General features: G+C 37.5%; 1 protein-coding gene across 1 annotated transcript in view; it reads right to left on the bottom strand.

Moving 5' to 3' along the window:
• The window catches only part of CFAP74 (cilia and flagella associated protein 74), a 119006-nt gene that overhangs the window by 76963 nt on the left and 19677 nt on the right, over positions 1 to 22366 (bottom strand). Inside the window, 6 exon segments of the mRNA XM_031961569.1 lie at positions 8034 to 8186; positions 8872 to 9091; positions 11742 to 11899; positions 13052 to 13154; positions 13994 to 14104; positions 18382 to 18555. Of these exon segments, the coding sequence (XP_031817429.1) occupies positions 8034 to 8186; positions 8872 to 9091; positions 11742 to 11899; positions 13052 to 13154; positions 13994 to 14104; positions 18382 to 18555 (919 nt within the window).

Raw genomic sequence — 22366 nt, 5'->3', positions numbered from 1 at the left:
GAGAATTAGATTAACAAGACAAAATATGAGAATAATTGGATTATCTGAAAGCTGTGACCAAAAAAACCACCCAACCTTGACAGAATAATGCAAGAAATAATTCAAGAAAATTGTCTTGGTAATAGAACATGTGGGAAAAATAGAAATAGAAAATCACTTCAAAGAAATTCTTTGTGGAAAACCCATAGGAATATTACTACCAAATTTGAAACCCCCAGATCAAAGAGAAAATCTTCCAAGAAAACAAGAAAAAAAAAAAAACACAATTCAAATACACTGGAACTACAATTAGAATTGTACAGGACTTAGCAGCAGCCACAATAAAAGACCATAGGTCCTAGAATCATATATACCGGCAATCAAAAAAACCAGGTCTGTGACAAAAAATATCATATCCAGCAAAATTATCTATAATATTGAATGAAAAAAATGAACATTGAACAAACTTTCAGATTTTCAGGACTTTCAACCAAACCTGAACTCAATAGAAAATTTAGCATATAAGAGCCAATATCAAAGATCAATTTCAAGGAACTTAATATGGACAAATTATTTATTTTTTAAAACATAAATATATATACCATATTTTTAAGATTGACATCAGCAGTTGGATAGCTCAAAAAAAGGACTGGGGCAGAGCTAAGCATGATATGACTCTAAAAAGCAAAATGTCCTAGGAAAGGTAAAAATGGTAATTATGTTATACAAATGAGGTGCACAGAAAAAATAAAATGGGGAGAGTGGGAAGGAAGACACATAGATTAGAAAACCTACTCACATTGGGAATAGGTTAAATAGCCAACATAAAGTATATACCATGAAGATTATAGCACCCTCCAATATCTATCTACAAAGAATTAAGGGGGGGAAGAATGGGTGGAAGGGAAAACAAAGGGTGGGGGAAGAAGACAAGGGAGGGATCCATGGGTAGGAGAGATTAAATAATAGCAAGGGAAATTAAGGTTCAGTATTAAAGCAGAAGAGTTAGCAGGGAAAGTATTAAAGCAGAAGGCTCAGTATTAAAGCAGAAAAGTTAGTTAGGAAAGAAGGAGATATATGCAAACACTACAACAAGGATCAGGAGAAGAATTTATCAGAAAAAAAACGATGGCTAATAATCATTGGTCTTAGACAAAATCAAATTTAAAGATTCAATTAGGAGAGAAATCTGCATTATATGTCACCCATACTAATATTGTTTTAGCTGCATATTTACATATGATAAATACATGTGTTTATACATATATACGTAGATATATATGCATGTTGCTCTCTCTCTATGTGTGTGTGTGTATACGTGTATACATATACATATATAGGTCTGTGGATGGGTGTGACTGTATATGTGGGCAGAGTATGTGTATGGTATATACATATTTGTATATATCTAAATATATCTGTGTTTAACTATAGCCTACTTGGGGAAGGTAGAGGGATGAAAGAGGAAAAAAAAGAATAAAGTATAAAGAGTATGCAGCAGAGAACAAAAGAACAACCTATAAGGAACCAAAGAAAAGATGGATACTCATGAATATAATTTCTTCTACAATTATATATCCGTTCTTGAACTGGTAATTAATTGTTATATATTTTCCCTCCCTGATATTCTGTTAGACACATGACAATGTTCTGTTCTGTTTTCCTTTTCTGTTTTTCTTTTTTCTATTTTTTTAAATAAAAAATTAAGTCATTAAATAAATAAAAAGAAATGGGAAATTAATGATACATGTGAAATTATGCAAAATATATTTCCATGTAAGGATGGCTGCCATTGTTAGATTTTATGTCAAGTAGATTTGTTTCTTTGCAATGTCTACCTTTTGGTCCTTCTGCTCTCAAGGTTCAATGAGAACAAGTCTGATTCTTCCAAATGATGACCTTTCAAATACTTGAAAGATAGCTACCATATTTTCCTCATCACTCCAAACCTAAACCTCATCTCTAGACTAAACATGGACAATTCCTTTATTCTGTTCACACATGATGTGAAGTATAGATTCAGCACAATCCTGGTTGTCTTCTGAAACAATCTCCAGCTTATCGCTGAATCCCAGAACAAACACGATATTCCAATATGGTCCAGCCAGGTAAGAATAATATAGGTTCGTTATCTCCTTGTTTCTGGATCTTATACCTGCCTATCAGCATTTTGGATGTGACATCACAGATTAGATAAACCAGACATAGAAGAGAGGAAAATGTCCATTTTAGACTTTGATAAACACAAGAACAGAAAGAATTGGGTAAAGAATTCTGAACAAGAATCGTGGGGAAGTTTTTTTATGGAAGCCATGGGAAAAATGAGTTAAGATTAGCATCTTATAATGGAGAGATAAAATGTTATGTTGGATGAGATGATTGAGGCTAGTTTCAATGATCTTGTGATGAAGAGAACCATTTGCATCCAGAGAGAGGACTATGGGAACTGAATGTGAATCACAACATAACACTCTCACTCTTTTAGTTGTTATTCACTTGCATTTTGTTTTCTTATTAATTTTCTTTCCTTTTTGATCTGATTTTTCTTGTGCAGCAAGAGAATTGTATAAATATATTTACATATATTGGATTTAACATGTATTTTAACATATATTGGACTATATGATATCTAGGGGAGGGGAGGGGGAAAGGAGGGGAAAATTTGGAACACAAAGTTTTGTAAGGGTCAATGTTGAAAAATTATCCGTGCATATGCTTTGAAAATAGAATACTTTAATAAAAAAAAAAAGAAATATTATGTTGGTAGGAAGATTGAGCAATTGCTTGCATGTGAGGATGAATAAGAAGAGGAAACTAAGGCTAGCTAAGAAATAGCAAATACGTAGGTGGCCAGAAGGGTAGTGTGGGTCGTGACAAAGGAGGGTTGGATGAGGACTAGATTTCAAGGGAAAAACAATAATTACTGAATTTCTATTATTACTATTTCGACCAGATTGATTCTGAGGTACCTACAAGATATTTCTGAGCAAGGTAGAAGCTTTGAAAACAAGCAGCTCAATGAGATGTTGACTTGGACAAGAAGCAAGAAATCTAGAACTACATTGAATGAGCATAAGGAATGTAGACTTGGGAGTCATCTACATGAAATAGATTGTAGAGAGAGAAGGGACTAAAGCCCCTCCCCCCAATCAAATCAAGACGCATTTATTAAGTGCCTAGTGTGTGCCAGGATGTTAAGTGCTGGGGATTCAAAGAAAGATAATAAAGCTGTCAAAGATCTTACAATCGAATGGGATAGGTGACATGTGAACAACTATGGGAAAATAAAAGCGACACAGGATAAATAGGAAGAGGGATTGGGAAAGGCTTCTTGTAGAAGGTAGAATTTTAGATGGGACTTGAAGGAAGCTAGGAAAGCCAGGAGATAGAGCTAAGGAGGAAGAAAATTGCAGGTATGAGGAACTGCATGTGAAAATGCCTAGAATTAGGGTCAGATACCCACTGATCCCACTGCTGAATTTCTATTCAAGTGTTTACTTACAGCAAGACTTCTCTGCATGAAAATATTTGTAACCCAGGTTTCAAGTGTAGACTATTTGCATAAGACTCTCCTCATTAGTGGAGAAAATGATGACTCAATGAAGCATCCCTGTGTGATGGGAAAAGTCTGGGAGCTTTGGGGAGAAGAGACATTTTTCTTTCCTGATTTGAAAAGGACATGATGATTCTGGTCTTTCTTTAAGGAAGAGACCCATAGAAATAGAAAAAATTTTGGTAGCAGATGTGTAGGGAAAAGCAGACATGCCTCTGATTTTCAGCTGGGCTCCCCAGAAGCTTTGGGGAGTTGCCCTTTGAGTGAGATTAAGGCTTCTCTTTCTTGGTTATATTTTAAATATCTCACTCCAAAGGAACAGAGCAAATTCACTCTATGTGATCTAATATCTCTGGTTCCTCTGATTGTTTTTTGCTTAGATAAATGCATTTGCTTTCTTTTTAAAAATTTTTTTAAATGGATTTACTTTCAATTCATTATTGATAGTCTTTTTTGTAACTAGTATTTGGTAAGGAGTTAAGCATGCAGATATAAATTTGGGGTACGTCTTTCCCTCTAAGCAATAGCAACTAAGAAAGAGGCTTGAACCTAAAAAACATCATTTCTTTCGACTAGCAATACTTAGGGAGGTGGATAAGATATAATTATATGCCTATATTTTTACCATGTTTAACATATATCGGATTACTTGCCATCTAGGAGAAGGGGTGGGGAAGGGGAGAAAATTGGAACACAAGGTTTTGCAAGGGTCGATGGTGAAAAATTATCCTTGCACATGTTTTGAAAATAAAAAGCTTCAATAAAAAAAAGAAGATACAATTATAGTCCTTCAGTACCCTTCTTTTTCGCGAAACAACATAATCAACCTCTTATCTCCTTCTGCCCTCTAGGTGGCAAACTAGAATCTTCCTTGGAGAGACAAGATTCCAGAGAGATCTATTCATTCGTTTCTATGAGCCACATTTTCAGAAACCCATATGAACATACACAGAATTTACATGAGTAATCCACATTCCCTACATAGACACAGCAGCATAATTTTATGGAATGGGGGAAAAAACTATTAGCAAACTTGTTCAATGAGCATAGCTGGAAAAATTATGGATATGAATGAATGCTATGGATTATTATTATTATTATTATATTATTATATATATATTATATTATTATTATTATATTATCAGGAATGACAAAAGCAAAGAATTCCCAGAAAGATGAGGAAATTTACAAAAAGCAATACAGGATGAAGAAACAGATGCTGTCTATTTTATCTATTGACAAAATTACTACCACTAATAACAACCATATTTGTTAACATATAACACTGACTATGCTGGAGAAGGAAGTGGCAAAACCTCTCCAGTCCCTTTGCCAAGAAAACCTCCAATGGGGTCACAAAGAGTTAGACATGACTGAAACGACTGAAGAACAATGACAAAAGCACCTACTATGTGCCAGGCATTGTGCAAATCATTTGACAATTATCAACTCCTTTGTTCCTCCTTGGGAGGTAGATGTTATCACTACCCCCATTTTATAGTTAGAGGTTAAAAGGGGTCATTCCAGGTGAAGTGTCTAAGGCTAGATTTTAACTCAGATCTTCTGGACGATAGAACTAGTGTGCTGCTCATTGTGCTACCTAGCTGTCCACAATAATAAATGACAACAAAAATGAAATGCTCTTCCTCCTTACATTTTAGCATCCCTGGCTTCCTTCAAGACTCTTCAAGATGACTTTTTTTTTTTTTTGACATTTCCTGCTCTTTTTCTCTCCACGGGAGGACTTGTTACAAATCTCTCCCTATCTTGGTGGATTCTTCCTGTGCTTATCACCATGTATTTTTTGTTTGTTTGTTTGTTTGCTTTTGTTTTTATTTTTGGTTTTGGTTTGTTTTGTTTTGTTTTTGGCAGAACTCTTTCTAGAGATCTTGACAATAAACATGGGTATCACATCATCACTGGTTTCTATCAGCTTTTCCTAATTGAGGTCATAGTTTCCTTTTGGCTAATCTCTCAGGTGAGAGATAAATTGACCATGAGGCTCTATATAGTCTCCATCTTTTAAAATTGCAAAGTAGGAATCAGCAACATACGCAGTGCTACATATAGACATCACAGGGACTTCTGCTCACACCTCAGGCTTCCCAAAATGTTCAGCTGTGTAACTGACCCTAATTCCAGGCATTTTCACATGCTATTCCCCATACCTGCAAATCCTCTTCCTCCTTAGTTCTATCTCCTCTCTTTCTTAGCTTCCTTCAAGTCCCATCTAAAATTCTGCTTTCTCCAAAAAGCCTTTCTCAATCCCTGTTCCTTTTTCCTATTTATTCTGTTTAGATTTTATTTGCCCATAGTTGTTTGCATAATGTCTATCACATTTAACTGTGAGCTGCTTGAAACCAGAAACTGTCTTTTGTCTTTCTTTGGATCCCTAGCACTTAACAACGTGCATGATACATACTAGGTATGTTTCTTAAATTTTTCTTTTGGTGGGGCATTAGGTCTTTCTCTCTCTATGATTTATTTCTTGTAGATGACTCCCAAATCTACATACATTAAGCTCACTCTTCTCTACTAAGTTTAGTAGTTGTGATTCTAGATTTCTTGCTACTTGTCCAAGTCAACATGTCTTTGAGTTGCTTGTTTTCAAAGCTTCTACCTTGCTTAGGGAATCCTGGCAATGAAATCATCTATAGAGAAATACTTTCCCCATAATCCTTTAGAACTTTCTTGATTCCTGGTTGGTAATGGAGGACTGCATTTACTGAGCAAGATAATCAGCTACCACTAGAATGTGGCTCATTAGTTCTTTCTTTCCAGAGAGAGAGCCAATGTACAGAAGTTCCAGGGGCTTGTTGTATACATCACAGGTTGATTGCCCTTTCCACTGGACATATCAGAGACAAATTTCACATTACTGCCATCTCCTGCCATCTTGAACCAACAGAATCTGTTTCTTACTAAATCAAGTGTCCTTTCTTGGCCCAAGTGTCCAAAGTCATCATGGAGGGCAGTCATGGCACTAAACTAAACTAAACTAAAGTGAACACCTTGAGAGGCACTAGCTGTCACCTGGTACCAAATGTGGATGGGATCATCCATAGTCTGCCATAACATGCCAGGACACAGTTCCAATTTTCCTCATTCTGGAGGGATAATCATATCCTCAGAGCATCTGCATACACTGTTGTCTTCCCAGTCTGGTAACATAGATCAAAGCTTCTTAAGCTATGCGTTACTCCATATTGGTGGGGGGGTCAGAAAAAATTAGGCAACAGTAAAAGGTTTCTTAACACAATGACCAAAAATTAATTTAAAATAAAAAAATGAGGTATTTATGGCAGCACTTGCTTATGTTGTGTTGCAGGACTTCACTGCAGCTTTGGTTCTGAGCATACAACATGCATACTTTGCACTACACATGCTCAAACATTGCCAGAAACACTGTCACTTGGATTTGAAATAGGATCGTGTAAAAATTTCTCAGGCCAAAAAAAAGGATCATGAGTAAAAAAGCTTAATGAGCTTTGATACAGACCAAATTCATAGTTGGCTAGAGCCATCATGAATAAGTAGCTTTCAGTTTGGTGCTGAGCCAAATGTGTCAGTGGATGACTGCCCATCACAGCTAATAAAGGTCCCAGACTGGATTTGAACTGGGTCAGATCTTCCTGTTCCAATGCCCAGCACTCTATCTACTGTGCCCTCTAGCTTGTATGTATCACAAATCTATTTTTTCATTTTTCCCAATACATGCAAAGATAGTTTCCAACATAAACCTCTACAAAACCTTGTGTTTCAAATTTTTCTCCCTCCTCCCTCTTCTACATAGCATGCAATCCAACAGGTTAAACATGAGTAATTCTTACTAAACATATTTCCATATTTGTTGTGCTACACAAGAAAAACCATATCAAAAGGGGAAAAAAAAAAACATGAGAAAGAAAATAAAACAAGCAAGCAAACAACAACAACAAAAGGTGAAAATACTATGTTTTGACCCACATTCAGTCTCCATAGTTCTCTCTCTGGAGGCAGATGGTTCTTTCCATCACAAGTCTATTGGAAATGCCTTGAATCACTTCATTGTTGAAATGTCAAGTCTATCTGTATCACAAATCTTAAGACTGTTTCCCTTTATGTTGAAGGGTAGTAAGTAGTATTTTTTTTTTCCCTGAGGCAATTGGGGTTAAGTGACTTATCACACAGCTAGGAAGTATTAAGTATCTAAGATCACATTTGAACTCAGGTCCTCCTGACTTTAGGGCTGGTGCTCTGTCTACTACGCCACCTTGCTGCCCCAGTAAGTAATATTAAAAAAAAAAAACAACAGAAAAACTTATTCTCTTATTTTTTTCAATGTTGACCTTTCCAGATCCAGATTACGTGTTACTAATAAGCATCCAGAGAGAAATCTTATCAATGTTAAATATGAATTATATAACTAGTTATTTGGAAATCTGGGAGATAGAATCAATTAAAGGCCAGCATGCTAATTTGTAGAATTATGAAATTTAAATAAACAAGTGAAAACTCTTACCTTATAGGGCTTATACTTTTCAGCCCAAAGCCCTAAAATTTCTGGCTCTGTCAGTATTTCCTCATCATAATTATTATTCAAACTGTCATACTCATTGGAGGTGATGCTCAAGGAACGATTATGTTCAGGTGTGTTAGAATCTCTCTTATTTTCCTGTAATGAGAGATGGAAAACACTCAGCTCAGCACATTGGATGGGGCCTTGGAATGATTTTACTATCACATCTTCATTTGACATTGGAATGATAAAAATGTTTCCTTAAAAGCGCATGCAATTATTTTATTGATTTCTTATAGTTCAATACTGCAACTAACATACCTTCAATTCACCTCCCACTAAAAAACAAGGGAATAACTTTTGGGGAATTTTTAAAATAACAAATAACATTAGAAAGCAAAAATGTATGATGTAGCCAAATTAATTACATAGAGAAGGTGAAGAGAAGAGAATAAACATTTATATGGAGTCTATTATGTACCAGACATTATGATAAACAGTTTACAAATATCTCATTTGATTTTTACAATAAACTTGGGAGATAAGTGCTCTTATTATCCCCAATGAGTGTAAGAAAATTAGCGAGGTGGAAGGGAACTTGCTTATGAAAGGCATCGAATGCCAAATAGAACATTTTGTACTTGATTGTGGAGGCAATGGGGAGCCACTGATATTTATTGAATAATTTTTCTGATTCTGTACTCTAGCACCTAGACCAGTGCTTATCACAGCATAGATATTTAATAAATTCCAGTGTTTGATTTCTTGATACACGTCAGACATAAAACCTAGGAAGAAGTGACTTTGCCCAGTTTCTAGTGACAAAGGGCCCTTGGCTTACCTTCTCATGGTGAAGAACTGGGAATGGTTCTTTACAGATCTTCATTAAATTGTTCCAATTTCTTTCCTTGAGGCTGGGGAGCTTCTTGGCTTTAATGATCCATCGCTTCCCATTTTCCAGGTCCAACTGTCTCTGTTTCATTTTTTCATCATAAGCCTCTTCCTTCAGAAGTCGAGCCACAATTTCACATTTTCTTAATTTTTGATCTTCTTCAAAGAGCCTACATTAAAAACATTGACATCAAAGCAAAAGTTTACTTAATTCAATAATATACAATCAACAAACAAGCATTTATTGCCATATACCAGACATGTGCAAGGTACTGGATATGCAAGCACAAAGAATGAAATAATCCCTATTCACAGTAAGCTCACATTCTATGGCAGAAGAGACGAGTATATTAAAATATATATATATATATATATATATATATATATATATATAGAAAAATGTAAAGTTAACAAATATATGTACATAAATGAAAGGTAGTTGAGAAGGTACTAATGTGTGTGTGTGTGTGTGTGTGTGTGTATGTGTGTGTGTGTGTATGACAGAGACAGAGACAGAGAGAAAGAAAGAGAGAATGGGAGAAAAAGAGAAAGAGAGAGAAAGAGAAACAGACACAGAGAGAAAAAGAGATCTGATGCAGAAGCTGCATCTTAAAGGAAAAGAAGCTCTCTGTGAGGCTGAGGTGAGGATGGTGTGCATACTAGGCAATGAGAATGGTCACTGCAAAGATGGGAGATAGAAGATGGACTGTGGTTTGTAAGTAACAGAGAGAAAGCCAAGTTGGCTGGCTTAGAGAATACCAGTTATTGGGTAATGTCCAGTAAGGTTATTTTATATATATATATATTTTATTATATATATAATATATTCTATTAGATATATACTATATTCTATTATATATATATAATAGAATATATATATATATATATAAATATGTATTCTATTCTATTGCCCGATATTAGCTGGGGCAAGAGTGTAAAATGCTTGGAAAGTTCAGCAGAGGCATTTATAGTTTATCCCCAAGATCACAGGAACTCATCAGAATAAAGGAGTCTTGTGTTCAGATCTGGGTGTAAGGAAAATCCCTTTGGCCATGACATATGGGATGGACTGGGGTTGGAAGGAACATTAGGGAGGAAAACCAGTGAGAAGGCTGTTATAATCATCAAGGTGGTAGCTAACTGTGTGAGTGGAAAGAGTCACATGAAGCAAGATGAGAAAATAGAATTAACAAAACTAGACATATGTAGAGTTAAAGAAAGGGAGGAGATTAATACTACTTAGGTCCTTAAGACAAAGCTCTTTGTGTCAAGGATAACTTAATGTAGTGGTTCTCAAGTTTTGTCCAGAGAATCCTGAGAGGGTCTCTGAAACTCTTACTGAAGATCTAGAAATTCAAAATTAGTTTTTACTTCTGATATTGTAAATATCTATAAACATAAAACTACATAAACAAAAACTCTTTGAATAGTTCCTCAATAATTTTAATAGTATAGAAGATATTGAGAACAAAAGTTTGGGAATTGAGAAAAAAGTTGGTTTAATGGAAAGAGCCCAAAATCGGGAATTGAGGATCCTGGTTTCCAAACCAAAGACTATACATAAGAATTGCAATTTAACTTTGAATGGTGGGATTCTGCCTGGTTTTACTTTTCATAAAAACAAACACACAACTCAAAGATTGAGACATTTCTCCTTTTTGTACAAGAATATTCCCTAAGTGAAATAGTTCCTCTTCAGGAGAAAGAGATTATGCAAATTTAGGGTATTATCCTGATCCTTTTCGAAGCTGAAGGAAGCACACAGTATCCCCATATATGGACAGAAAAATCCTGTGGATCTCATCCCAGCATGAACCTAGGACCCCCAAATGAGAGATGGACCTGGGTACTTCATGAAACTAGGCAGGCTAATGTGAAGATTGGTGTCTTGGAGATTATCAGGACTCGAAACTTTATGACAACAGAGCAATAAACAAAACATTTGTCTGTTTTTCTCCTATCCCCAAGTTATACTAATATTTGGTTGTTTTAATATCTCAATAACACAGAGCAGAAGTGGGCCCGTGATCTTAGAGGTTATGACAGCCAAGTTCCAACTCTTGTAGGTGATACTTACTTGGAAAGATTTGAAGTGGGGCAGGCTCGGTGGTCCAGTAGATAGAGCACCAGCCCTAGAGTCAGGAGGACCCAAATTCAAATTGAACCTCAGACACTTATTAGCTGTGTGAACCTGGCTGTGATTCTATTGCCTCCCCAATTTAAAAAAGAAAGAAAGATCATGAGTACTGGTCCCTCTGTCATTCAAGGACCCAGCTAACTTCAGAGAGATTCAAAAGTTGACCACCAGGTGGGAAATGGCTTTTGACCACAGTAACTCACAAGGACCAAATCTTGAGACAGAAAAAGGTTGCGATTTGTTCTAAGATAAGGAAGGAATGTTTATACTGTTAAAATCACTATTGCTACTGAAAGTAAGTTGCACACTGAAGGTCCCTCATTATGGAAGAAAAAAACTGTCCAATACCATCTTCTGATAAAGTAAATCCTAGCCAGGGGATGGGAGAGGGATTGTGTTCTATTCATTTCCTGTATGTAGCAGGTAAGGGAGGTAACCCATCCACACGGCACTGAGTGAGACAGCAGAAGGATAGCCCCATCCAGTGATGGTAAATCATTCTCCAACATTAAAGAGTCACAGAGCGTGCTGACTCATCTTATCAAGCCCAAACTTTAAACTAAAGGAACACCTTTAGGGTCATCGCCCTTAGGACCATGTCTTGCTTGTCTGGTTCCACCATGTTATATCACTCCCATTCCCCTTTTGGTAGGAAGGCTTGGCTTCTGGGTTCCCCTCCTTACCGTCTTCGGATTTCTAGCTCCATATTTTGCTTGTCATGTAAAGTCTGCTTGAGAGCATCCCCTCCCAGGGCTGCTATGATATCCTTTTCAGCTTCATCCTTCTTCATGATCAAGTGATTTCTGGCATTGTCCCAGGCTCTAAGTTTCTGGATACTGTCCTGGGAAACAGAGAAACACATTTAGAATGTGCAAACTGTATCTCCTTGCTTGGAGTTAAACCTCCTGTTACCCAGACTCATTGGTCTGGATCTCTGAGTCCCTTCTGCATACGACTTTAGAATCTGGGCTCTGATGGGCCTAAGTTTCCTCAGGCTCCTTGACCAGAATCCTGTTATCTTATGTTTCAGACTCTGTACCTGTCTGCCTATAACTCATACAACTGCTTATTCCTTTCTACTTTAGCAGACGGCTGAATGCTTGGTCTCTTGCTTCCCTGGATCTATGTGATATCTGTCTATGCTTCCTTCCTTTAGCTGAACTCTCTGAACTTGCTCTCTGGCACCTGTGTTTTTTTCAATAGTCTCTAGTGTCCTGTTATCAAGATGATCTTCTGGTACACTTCCTCATCAAACCTTCCTTATTTCCTGTTGCCACTTATCTAGCCATGACATAACTGAAAAAATTCAGTCGTTTGCTTGGTCTATGGGACTATACAACCGATTTTTTTTTTTAGCTGACTGATCAAATTTCCTGGTTATTTTGGTATTATCTGGGGACGGGTGTGTCGCTTACAAAGAATGGAGGTGGTCTGGATTTCAGGATGTGACTTTCATGCCCGGCACCCACAGTAAGAACTCACTCAAGGCCATTAGGAACTTCTCCAAAGGATGCTGGGATTACACTGTGATGAGCAAATTTTCAGTCTATTTTTAATAAAAATAGTGAATTTCTAGACCCAAGTCTCTAAGAAGGAATTTCTAGTTTCAAGTCTAGAACAAAAAATTTCTAGAGACGATGAAACAATTAAGTAGTATGACTAGTGGACAGGAAACTTAATTAGAAACATGGAAGATTTGAGTTCAAATCCCAGCATTGACACATCTTGATCATGACTGGGCAAGTCCCTTCATTTCTCAGACCATAGGTACCGATCTGTTTTGGTAGAGGGAGTTGCCCCATCTGGGAGTTCCCAATGATGTCCTGTCCTATCCCTAATGGCATTTAACTGATTGTTTTGGTTATGTTTGGGGGATTCTGACACTGTGTTGAGAAACTCTCATATCCTTGGTGGAGAATCTATTCCACAAGAAAACCATGGACTTTACAACTAGGAGAGGGAAGAATGTATGTGCTGGTGGAGGGCATGATACCTGACTCAAAGTGATGTTGTTCTTCAGGGATATCACAGCATCCATTCTTCTCTTCATGTGTTCTTGTGATAGTTTTTCCTCCTGCACTTTTTTATTGCGAACCCTATTGGAAAGAAGCACTTTAAGCAACTAGAGCAGGTATATAATATTAAGCATCTGAAAGGTCAACTATAGGAGGTTGGGGGTGGGGGAGAAGACAGAGGAGATAAGGATCACTTGTTCCAGGGCCATTTTTTAAAAAGAGGGCCAAACACTTAATAAAACTTGAAAGTGTACTTTCCTTTCTCCCATTTTCCTAGAGCACTTTCTCTGGGTATCTCTTAGGTCACTCTCACATCTTGTGTTATATTTATCCATTCCTTTGTTACCTCCCCCCCAAAAGCTGTAAATTCCCTCGGAGTAAGGATTATGCTGTTTCTCATGTTTGTATTCACAGTGATTGACATGGTTCATGGTACACAGTTGGCACTTAATACATGTTATCATGTGTTTTATGCTGGGAGAAAATATTTACTACTTGAGTAGAGATGATCAAAGGTACTATTCTATCCTCTGACCATTACTAAGAAAGTGGATCCAAAATAATTAAGAACTAACATTTCTGTAGCATCTTGAAGTTTGTAAAGCACTCTCCAAAGATTATGTCATGTGATCACGTGGATCACAATAACCCTGGGAGGGAGATTATCCCCGAATTACAGTTGAGGAAACCAAGGCAGACTTGCCCAGGATTATATAGTAGTAAGTGCCTGAGGCTGGATCTGAACACACATCTCCTCAACCCTGAGTCCTATATACTGAGTTTCCCACTCGCTTACTGCTGCTTCCTGAGCCATTTTCAACACTGACAAAAGACACTGCTCAAGGAATCTCATCTCTGATTTTTCTGGGCAGGAACATGAAAAGAAAGGGCCACAGAAGGGATAAAAACACAAGGAATACTTTGCCAAGGTCGTTTTTAGGAACTGGACTGCGATCTTATGATTCTTCTTGGCATCGGAGATCACTTTTTGACGATGGAGTTCATAGTTCTTTTCTCTTTCCATTGCTTTCCTGGTGAAGAAGACCAAGATAAATACATATCACCCCTAAGAGTCTTTACCAGCCATAATCCCACGCAAAACAAGGTCAGTTTTCCCAGACTGCCTTGTCTAGTGCATTTAAGATACACTTAAATTATATATCTTATCAATTGAGTTAGTCCTTCCTTAACTCCTTCCATATTCCTCCCCTTACTGCCCAGACCCAACTCTTGCTCTGAACTTCTGAGACTTTAAAGATTCCCTATCCCAGAAGCACTTTGCTTAATCGCCTATGATTCTGCCAATCTACTTCATATATCTACTTTGTATAATCACTTCACCTCTGCTAATTATTTTCTATTTATTCTGCCTAGCCTATTTATTCTGAGCCTAACTCAATTGATATATATATATATACACACACACATATATGCATACACGCATACATATATATTTGTTGTTGTCTCCCTCATTAGTTTATAATCTAGTTTTATTCTGCCTTCCATATAGCTATATATATATAGGCATACATATATATATATATATATATATATATATTTGTTGTCTCCCTCATTAGTTTATAATCTAATTTTATTCTGTCTTCCATATATCTGTGTGTATTTATATATACATACATATATAATATATATATATTTGTTGTCTCCCTCATTAGTTTTCAATCTTATTCTGCCTTTCATATATCTGTGTATATATATATATATATATATATAGTGCATACATACATATATATATATATTTGTTGTTGTCTCCCTCATTAGTTTATAATCTAATTTTATCCTGCCTTCCATATATCTGTGTGTATATATATATACATATATATATGCATACATACATATATATATATATATTTGTTGTTGTCTCCCTCATTAGATTATAAACCCTTTGAGGGCAGCAATTCTCTTTTGCTTCTTTTTGTAGCCCCAGTGCTTAACACATTGCCTGGCACATAAAAGGTATTTAACAGATGTGTAATGATTGATTTGAAGGTCACCTCCTTTCTTGGATTCTGTCTCCCACAATTTTTAAGGACTACAATTGTGATTTATTTCATCATTATAGGAAACTCCCAAGTGTGGAAAGTTCTTTCACCAATGCAGGTTGGCACTTTCTTTACAGTTTTAATCTGAGAGAGTTGCCCAGGGCACCAAGAAAAGGCAGCTGAGCTTCAAGGCAGGCTCTCATTCTGCCAGCTGTCTTTCAGACATGGATGTAGAAAGAAAAAAAGCTCTGAGACGAGGGAGGCATTGATATACTTGATTGTTTAACAGACTCTACATTCTGCGGGGACTCTTTTTCCACAGAGATGTATCACAGAGCGAGGAGACAACGCACATACGTGATGTCATTACCAAGTTGGCCTTTCAAATGAGAATATCCAAAATGTTTTTTGCTCGTGTTATTTAAATAGTAAAATCTGCTTCAAGACAAATTTTGGCAGATTGTTTCTAAACAGTACATCTCCGTGCTTCCAGTATTATAAAATCTCATGCAATGTATCCACAAATACAAGACTCCTTCCAAAAAATCATTGTCCCAAGTAAAATAGCTGAGGTTTGGGGGAGAAGAAATCAAACTCTGCATATTTCTCCAACTTGAATGACATAGAGCTGATTTAGTTGAGGATGCAGAGCAAGGACGCCCCTTGCTCTTTGCCATCCTCTAATGTGTTGTTGTCTCCCCCAAGATGCCTAAACTCCACTGTTCCAGCTGGTTCCAATTTCTCACCTTGCCCAAAGACGTCTGACACAAGAGACAGAGAAGTAGACACAACTGCCTGAAGCTACTTTTCTTTTTCTTGATTTTAATTCTCTGGCACCCTCAGCAACATTTCTGACTCCCATAATCTCGCTCCTCCCTGACATTCTGGAACTCATCTTGTATGACATCTTTTGAAAAGTTTTTTTTAAAATGGACAGAGCATTTATACTTTTTCCAATTCTTCCTATAGTAAAAATTCTTAGAAAATAATGAAAAAGAGATCAATGGATAAGTTCTAAGAGTGTATTCCATGCCATTGAATCTTTCCAATTCTTCCTACAGTAAAAATCCTTAGAAAACAAAGAAAAAGAGATCAGTGGATAAGTTCCAAGAATGTATTCTATGCCATAGTGGCCCACGGAAGGGAAAGCCCACAGCTAGAAACAAAATGTGTTGCCAGTCACAAGGGACACACAGGCTGATGATGCCTAGGGATGATCTTAGCTGATCTTGCCATGTTAGCTACCGAAATGTAAGCCACTGATTACTTTGTATTTACTTATCAATGTATACACTGTTTCCTCTGTAGTAGAAAGTTGAGGGCAGGACCTCTTTGGGTTTTTTTAAATTTTGTAACAACAATCTTAGTTTTGTCTTTGTAGCACCATGGAATGCCTGCCACACATTAAAAAGTGTGTGACCAATGAAAGGAAGAAAGGGCACCACAGGGGACTGGGTCATGATAAAAATGCTGCTCCTGTGGGTCGATGCTGGTAGGAAGCCTCAATGCTCAGCCTCCCCAACTCCCAATCCACCCAGGCCACTGAGCTCCAATATTTGCTCTTTATTACCCATTACCCTTCACTTCTTCCTATCAGAACCTTTGCCCTAGGTTCTACAACTACTAAGTGGCTTGAAGGTAGGGAGCCTAGTTTTTCTACTGTTTGTAGATGGGAAAAGAGAAAACCTTCAAGCCTGTTTGCAAGAGTGAAGAGGAAGGTGGGAATGGGAGATGAGTTCCTGACATCCCACAGAATAATTGTTATACAATGTATTTAGTTATATAGAAAGAGTAGTGTCTGGACTATATTTTTGATTCTAGCTCGAGGACCATTGAGTCCAACCCCCCTCATTATACAGATAAGCAAACTGAGACTTGGAGAGATGAAGTCAGTTGCCCAAAGCCACAAGTAAGGGTCAGGACTTGAACTCAGCCCTTTAACTTCTGAACCAAAATCTTTTCCATTTTACCATGCTTTCTTCCCATCCTTCCTTTCCAACAAAGATCAAAGAATAGCAGTGGCTTACATTTCTGTAGCTCTTGAAAGCTTTATAAAATATATTCTGCACAATCACTCCAAGAAGATGGAATCTCATTAGAGGCTAGTGAAACAGTTAATAACCCAGGATTCTCCTGGGTTTTTCATTGTATTATTTGGCTGTTTCTTGAGTTTAACATTGTTTTGATGAGAAAAATTAAATTCTAAGTTACAAATAACCTCCCTGATTTTCTTTACTTACTTTACGGGATTTTTTAAAGTCTTAACTAAAACTGAAAATCCTACCTTTTACAGGAAGCTTTCCCTAACTTTTCTTGATTCCAGTGCTTTCACTTTCTTAATCATTTCCTATTTATCTTGCATACAGTTTGCTTTATATCTATTTGTTTGCATAGAGTCTCCCCCATTAGCTCGGAAGCTCCTTCAGGACTTGCACTATCTTTTGCCTCTTTTTGTATCCCTAGTACTTATTATAGTGCCTAGCACATAATAGGCATTTAATGTTTATTGAATGAATGAAAATAATCAATTTTTCCATGAAGTTATAAGTGACTTTAATATTTTCAGCTGATTTTTAAAAACTGGGGGAAAGTTATAACGTATTCCTATATTACCATATAAACTATATATATATATATATATATATATATATATATATATATATATATACACACACACACACACACACACACACATACAACCCCCCCCCCCCAACTAACTAGCTATTATCTCTGGTATTTGTAAGGACAGCAAAAGCTGTAGCATAGAGAATATTTCAAGTACAAAATTGCCACTTACTGAATAAATTCTGCTTTATTAGGATCTGTGACCAAGAATTAATGAGCAAATTAATCATTTGTGGTCTGAAGGCAGGATCGCTGGCTCAGGTTTCACTTGGGATTTCCTAGCCCTGAGTTTGTATACAAGGGACAGTTTGTGTGGGCCCTTCCTTCCTCCTCCACCTTCTGAACTATATGAGCTGGGTCCAGTAGTACACACACTGTAGAGTGACCCAGAGAGTAAAAGAATGGCCCAGGTGGGGATTTAGTAAAAACAGCTCAAATTGACAAAGCTCTGTCACAGGTACAAAGTGTTGTACTTCACATTGAAGTAAGTTGCATAGATCCTCTAATTCCCATTTGACAAGTAGAGAAACTGAGGCTGAGAGGTGAAAACACTTGCCCAGTATCACATATAGCTGAGTCAGGATTCAAACCCAGGGCCCCCGAGGACAGTTCTCCTTTTACCACATCTCACTCCCTTCTCAGATCTCAGAAGAGAGGGAAAAGCCATCTTTGGCTGCACTTACTGGAGCTGGAAGTTTTTAGCGCGTTCTATCCTGAGAGATGCCATCTTTGCCTGAATAAGCCGCTCTTCTGCCTGACTTTGGAGAAATTGTGCTAATTTTTCTTCTTCTAGTTTAAGATTCTCCCGGAGAGCTCTGAATTTCCCTTCTTCGATTTCAATGTGCCACATGTTTTCCCTTTAAAATAAAATGTTAAAAAGGGCGTGTCATAAGTAACAACAAGACTGCGTGATGATCAACTGGGATGGACTTGGCTCTTTTCAACAATGAGATGATTCAAGGCAACTCCAATAGAGTTGGGATAGAAAGTGCCATCCACATACAGAGAGAGAACTCTGGAGACTGAATGTGGATAGAAGCATAATATTTTTATCTTTTATTGTTGTTTGTTTGTTTTTTCTTTCTCATTTTTTTCCTTTTTGATCTGATTTTTCTTACACATTATGACAAATATGGAAATATGTTTAAAAGAATTGCACATAAAGGATTTAACCTACATCAGATTGCTTGTTGTCTTGGGGAGTGGGATGGTAAGGGAAGAAGGGAAAATATTTAGAATACAAAGTTTTACAAAAATGAATGTTGAAAACTATGTATACATATATTTGGAAAAATAAAATACTATTAAGAAACTTTTTTTTTTTAAAGTGTGTGTCATTCCTCTGAGTAAAAGATTTAGCATCAGCTCCCTTGGCTATATCCATTTCATCATCACAATGAAAATAGACCATAGATTCATCCCTTTAAAGTTGGAAAGTGACCTTGGAATTGATTTGATTTGACTCCCCTTATATTTTACAGATGTGAAAACTGAGGCCCACGGAAGACTTAGGACTCTCGAAGGACTGAAGCTAAAAGGGGTTTCAGAGGGCATCTAGTCCAATCCCCTCATTTTATGCATGACAAAACTGAAGTCCAGATGGTCAGCATTCAAATTGAGACTCCAGGAGCTCCTCAGGGTGGATCATTGATCCAAGGTATAGCTCTTCTATCACTTTAGAAGGTGGCTTTTAAGAGCAGAAAGGCCAGAAAGACCCATTTCCCTTCACTGAGCTGGAGATGGATATCTACACTCAGCCTGACTAGTCTGTAGGTGACAAACATACAGCCTACCACCAGATGTGCTCTTAAAATCTGTCCAGCTGTGCAATACCAGCCAGAGCTCACCCCTTGTTGTCACAGCCTTCAAGAATTCTCTTGGGGGGGGGGCGGCAACAGGGTATAATTCCCTGACAGGGAAATTGAAAGAATCCACCTTAAGATAATTCTTACCAAACAAATTTTGAAGATTAGCCCTTGCTTCTGGTGCCCCCACTCTTAGTGTTCTCAATCCAATCACTGTGACCCCACATGCTGTTTGGTAACTACAGTTTGAAGCAATGAATTTTCGCTCAAATCTTTGGACAGCAGAGAGCAGGGGACACTCTTGGGAAACATAGAAACCAAAGACCCAAATCATCTTGGAAGTTTGAGAGGAATGACAGAGGGAAGCAGTAGAGGAGTATGGAGCCCCGGGGAGAAGATCATGGAGGGAAGGCTCCAAGAATCTAGTGTTGGTAACAACTATTTAATATTATAGAGGAAGGTTATTGTTCAGCCTTCATTCTTGAAGATATCAGAGAGGTAAGACCACAACATGCAAGTGAATTGGATTTAAGTGAGGGCTGTGCAAAGTCATCAGGCTCACTTTCTCCTCTCGAACAGTTGGCCAAAGGAAGGAATAAGGGAAAAAAGAAGAAGAGACCCAGTTGCAAAGGTTTCTTGGAGTCTCCCTTTAACTGTAACGTGAGAGAATCTCTCCCAACCCTTTCATGACCAGATGAAGGCATATATCCATTGAGTGCCTAATTATTCATTTTTGGGAGTCTATGAAGCACATAAAATGAAATTATTTTTTACAGGAAGAGCTCAAAATCCGGGCTTGCTTAGAATACCATTTTACCAATTCTTTTTTGCATTTATGTCCCAGAGTTTCGGATACTTGCCGTATAATTAGCTCTAAACAAATGTCTCTTCATTCATTCATCCATTTTTTCAGCTCTAGCATATAGTAAAGCATTCATCCTAGCTTGACTAACTGGGACTAAAAGGTACAGATATATTCCTGGCATTGAAAAGCAGCGTGTTGCTGAAATTGCAGAGGGAAGTCTGGATAGATAGTTTGCAGAGAGTTTTTTTTTTTTTATTGCTGTCACAGCATATACAAATAGCTATAATCATTTCTACACCCTGGATGTATAAATATACATGATTATATACGTGTTTGTTGTTTGTCCTTTGTTTTTGAATAGGACCAATGACATCGTGGGTGACGGCTTAACTTGTGGATGAATTGAAGTGAGGTAGAGTTGCACAAAATTATCAACGTCACACTCTCAGTCACTGAGGTCAGTGGCAAGACAAAAATCAAGATGGCTGGAGATGGTCCAGGATGCAGTGGATGACCTTGGCAACTTTGATGTCTGACTAAGCTCTAAGCTCTCCAGCCTTCAGCTGCCTTCATGGCCATTGGAACAAATTTCTACTCAATCCCCTAGGAGAAGTCTTCACATACTTGGGGTGATACTCCCCAACTCATCAATGGGAATATGGTTTGTTGTTAAACTGGTTTAGTCTGCCTATTAAGAGGGTTTTTTACCAGGATGCAATTGCTGTACATGCCACAGCTTCTTGAAGTCATCAGTGAAAGTTGAGTGACAAATGGTTACCAAAGTTAGAAAAGTGGTCCCTAAAAGGGCCTGGCAAGCCAGAGGCGCTAGTCTTCCCGGACATATACTGTGTGTGTATATATACCTGTGGGTATGCATGTATATGTGTGTATATATATATATATATATTACACACATGCACATAAATATATATCTTATATATATGTATCTTATATCTTTTTAAAAAAAATCTAGACCCATGATTTCACCAGCATATGGAATTCCTATAGGAGGAAATTCCTTTCATCAATGCAGATTGGCACCCATTCCACATCAACAGCCTTGGAGAGGGTAGGTGACCAGGGACCAGGGTCACGAGGTCAGTATCACAAACAGGCTCCCGTATCTCTCCCAAGAAAATCCCAAATGGGGTTACGAAGAGTTAGAAATGATTGACTAAGCAGACTCTGTGTATGGGTGTGTGAAGTAGGGGAAAGAAATGTGATATGAAAGATCCTTCTTTTTCTAGGGAAAACATCTTCCCATCCTCCTTTCTATAGCTATGTTTTCTTTTCAAAGGCTCATAAATCTATGGTTGGAAGGGACCCTTAGACATCATGTAGTTTAATTTTTTCAGAGAAGGAAACAGAGACTCAAGGAATGGAAACAAGTGGCAAAGGAAGAATTTGACTCCAGGCCCAATACTCTTCCTACCGTTTCATATGGTGGTCTCTATTCCCAATAGTCCCCTAAACACACAGTTCTCTCTACTTTTTAGTTGGGTTTTCAATCATGAATGACTCTAGGACCTCTTGTTGGAGTTTTCTAGGCAAAGATACTGGAGCAATTTGTCATTCTCTTCTCCAGCTCATTTTTACAGATGAGGAAACTGAGACAAACAGTGAAGTGACTTGCCCAGGGTCACACAACGAGTAACTTTCTGAGGCTGGATTTGAACTCGGGGAGATGAGTCTTCCTGACTCCTAACTCAGCACTCTATCCGTTATGGTGCCCTCTAGTGGTTCATCCCTCCTATTGTGCTTTAGCCAAGTCCTCCCTGTATTCTAAATGTTATATTGAAAGATGGGCTATAAATAACTTTTAAAACTCCTTGTATTAACCTGCTAGGTAGTTTGGTTTGAGATAAAATAGACTTACCAAGAGTACACAATATCAGCAGAGGCCTTAAATAGCATTTTGTTTCTCACTAAGGGCTCGACACAATTTTTACAGTATTGGGTTTTTAATCTGTCCTCTTATTTGGGGATGGGGAGGGAAAGCAGGAGGTGCTGGAAGCCTCTCATTTGTTCTCCTGTCATCCTTTCTCCATTTGCCCCCAC

The sequence above is a fragment of the Sarcophilus harrisii genome, chromosome 3, assembly GCF_902635505.1.
Source record: "Sarcophilus harrisii chromosome 3, mSarHar1.11, whole genome shotgun sequence".
NCBI lineage: Eukaryota > Metazoa > Chordata > Mammalia > Dasyuromorphia > Dasyuridae > Sarcophilus > Sarcophilus harrisii.
The sequence above is the reverse complement of the archived record's forward strand: the minus strand, read 5'-3'. Positions and strand labels throughout refer to the sequence as shown.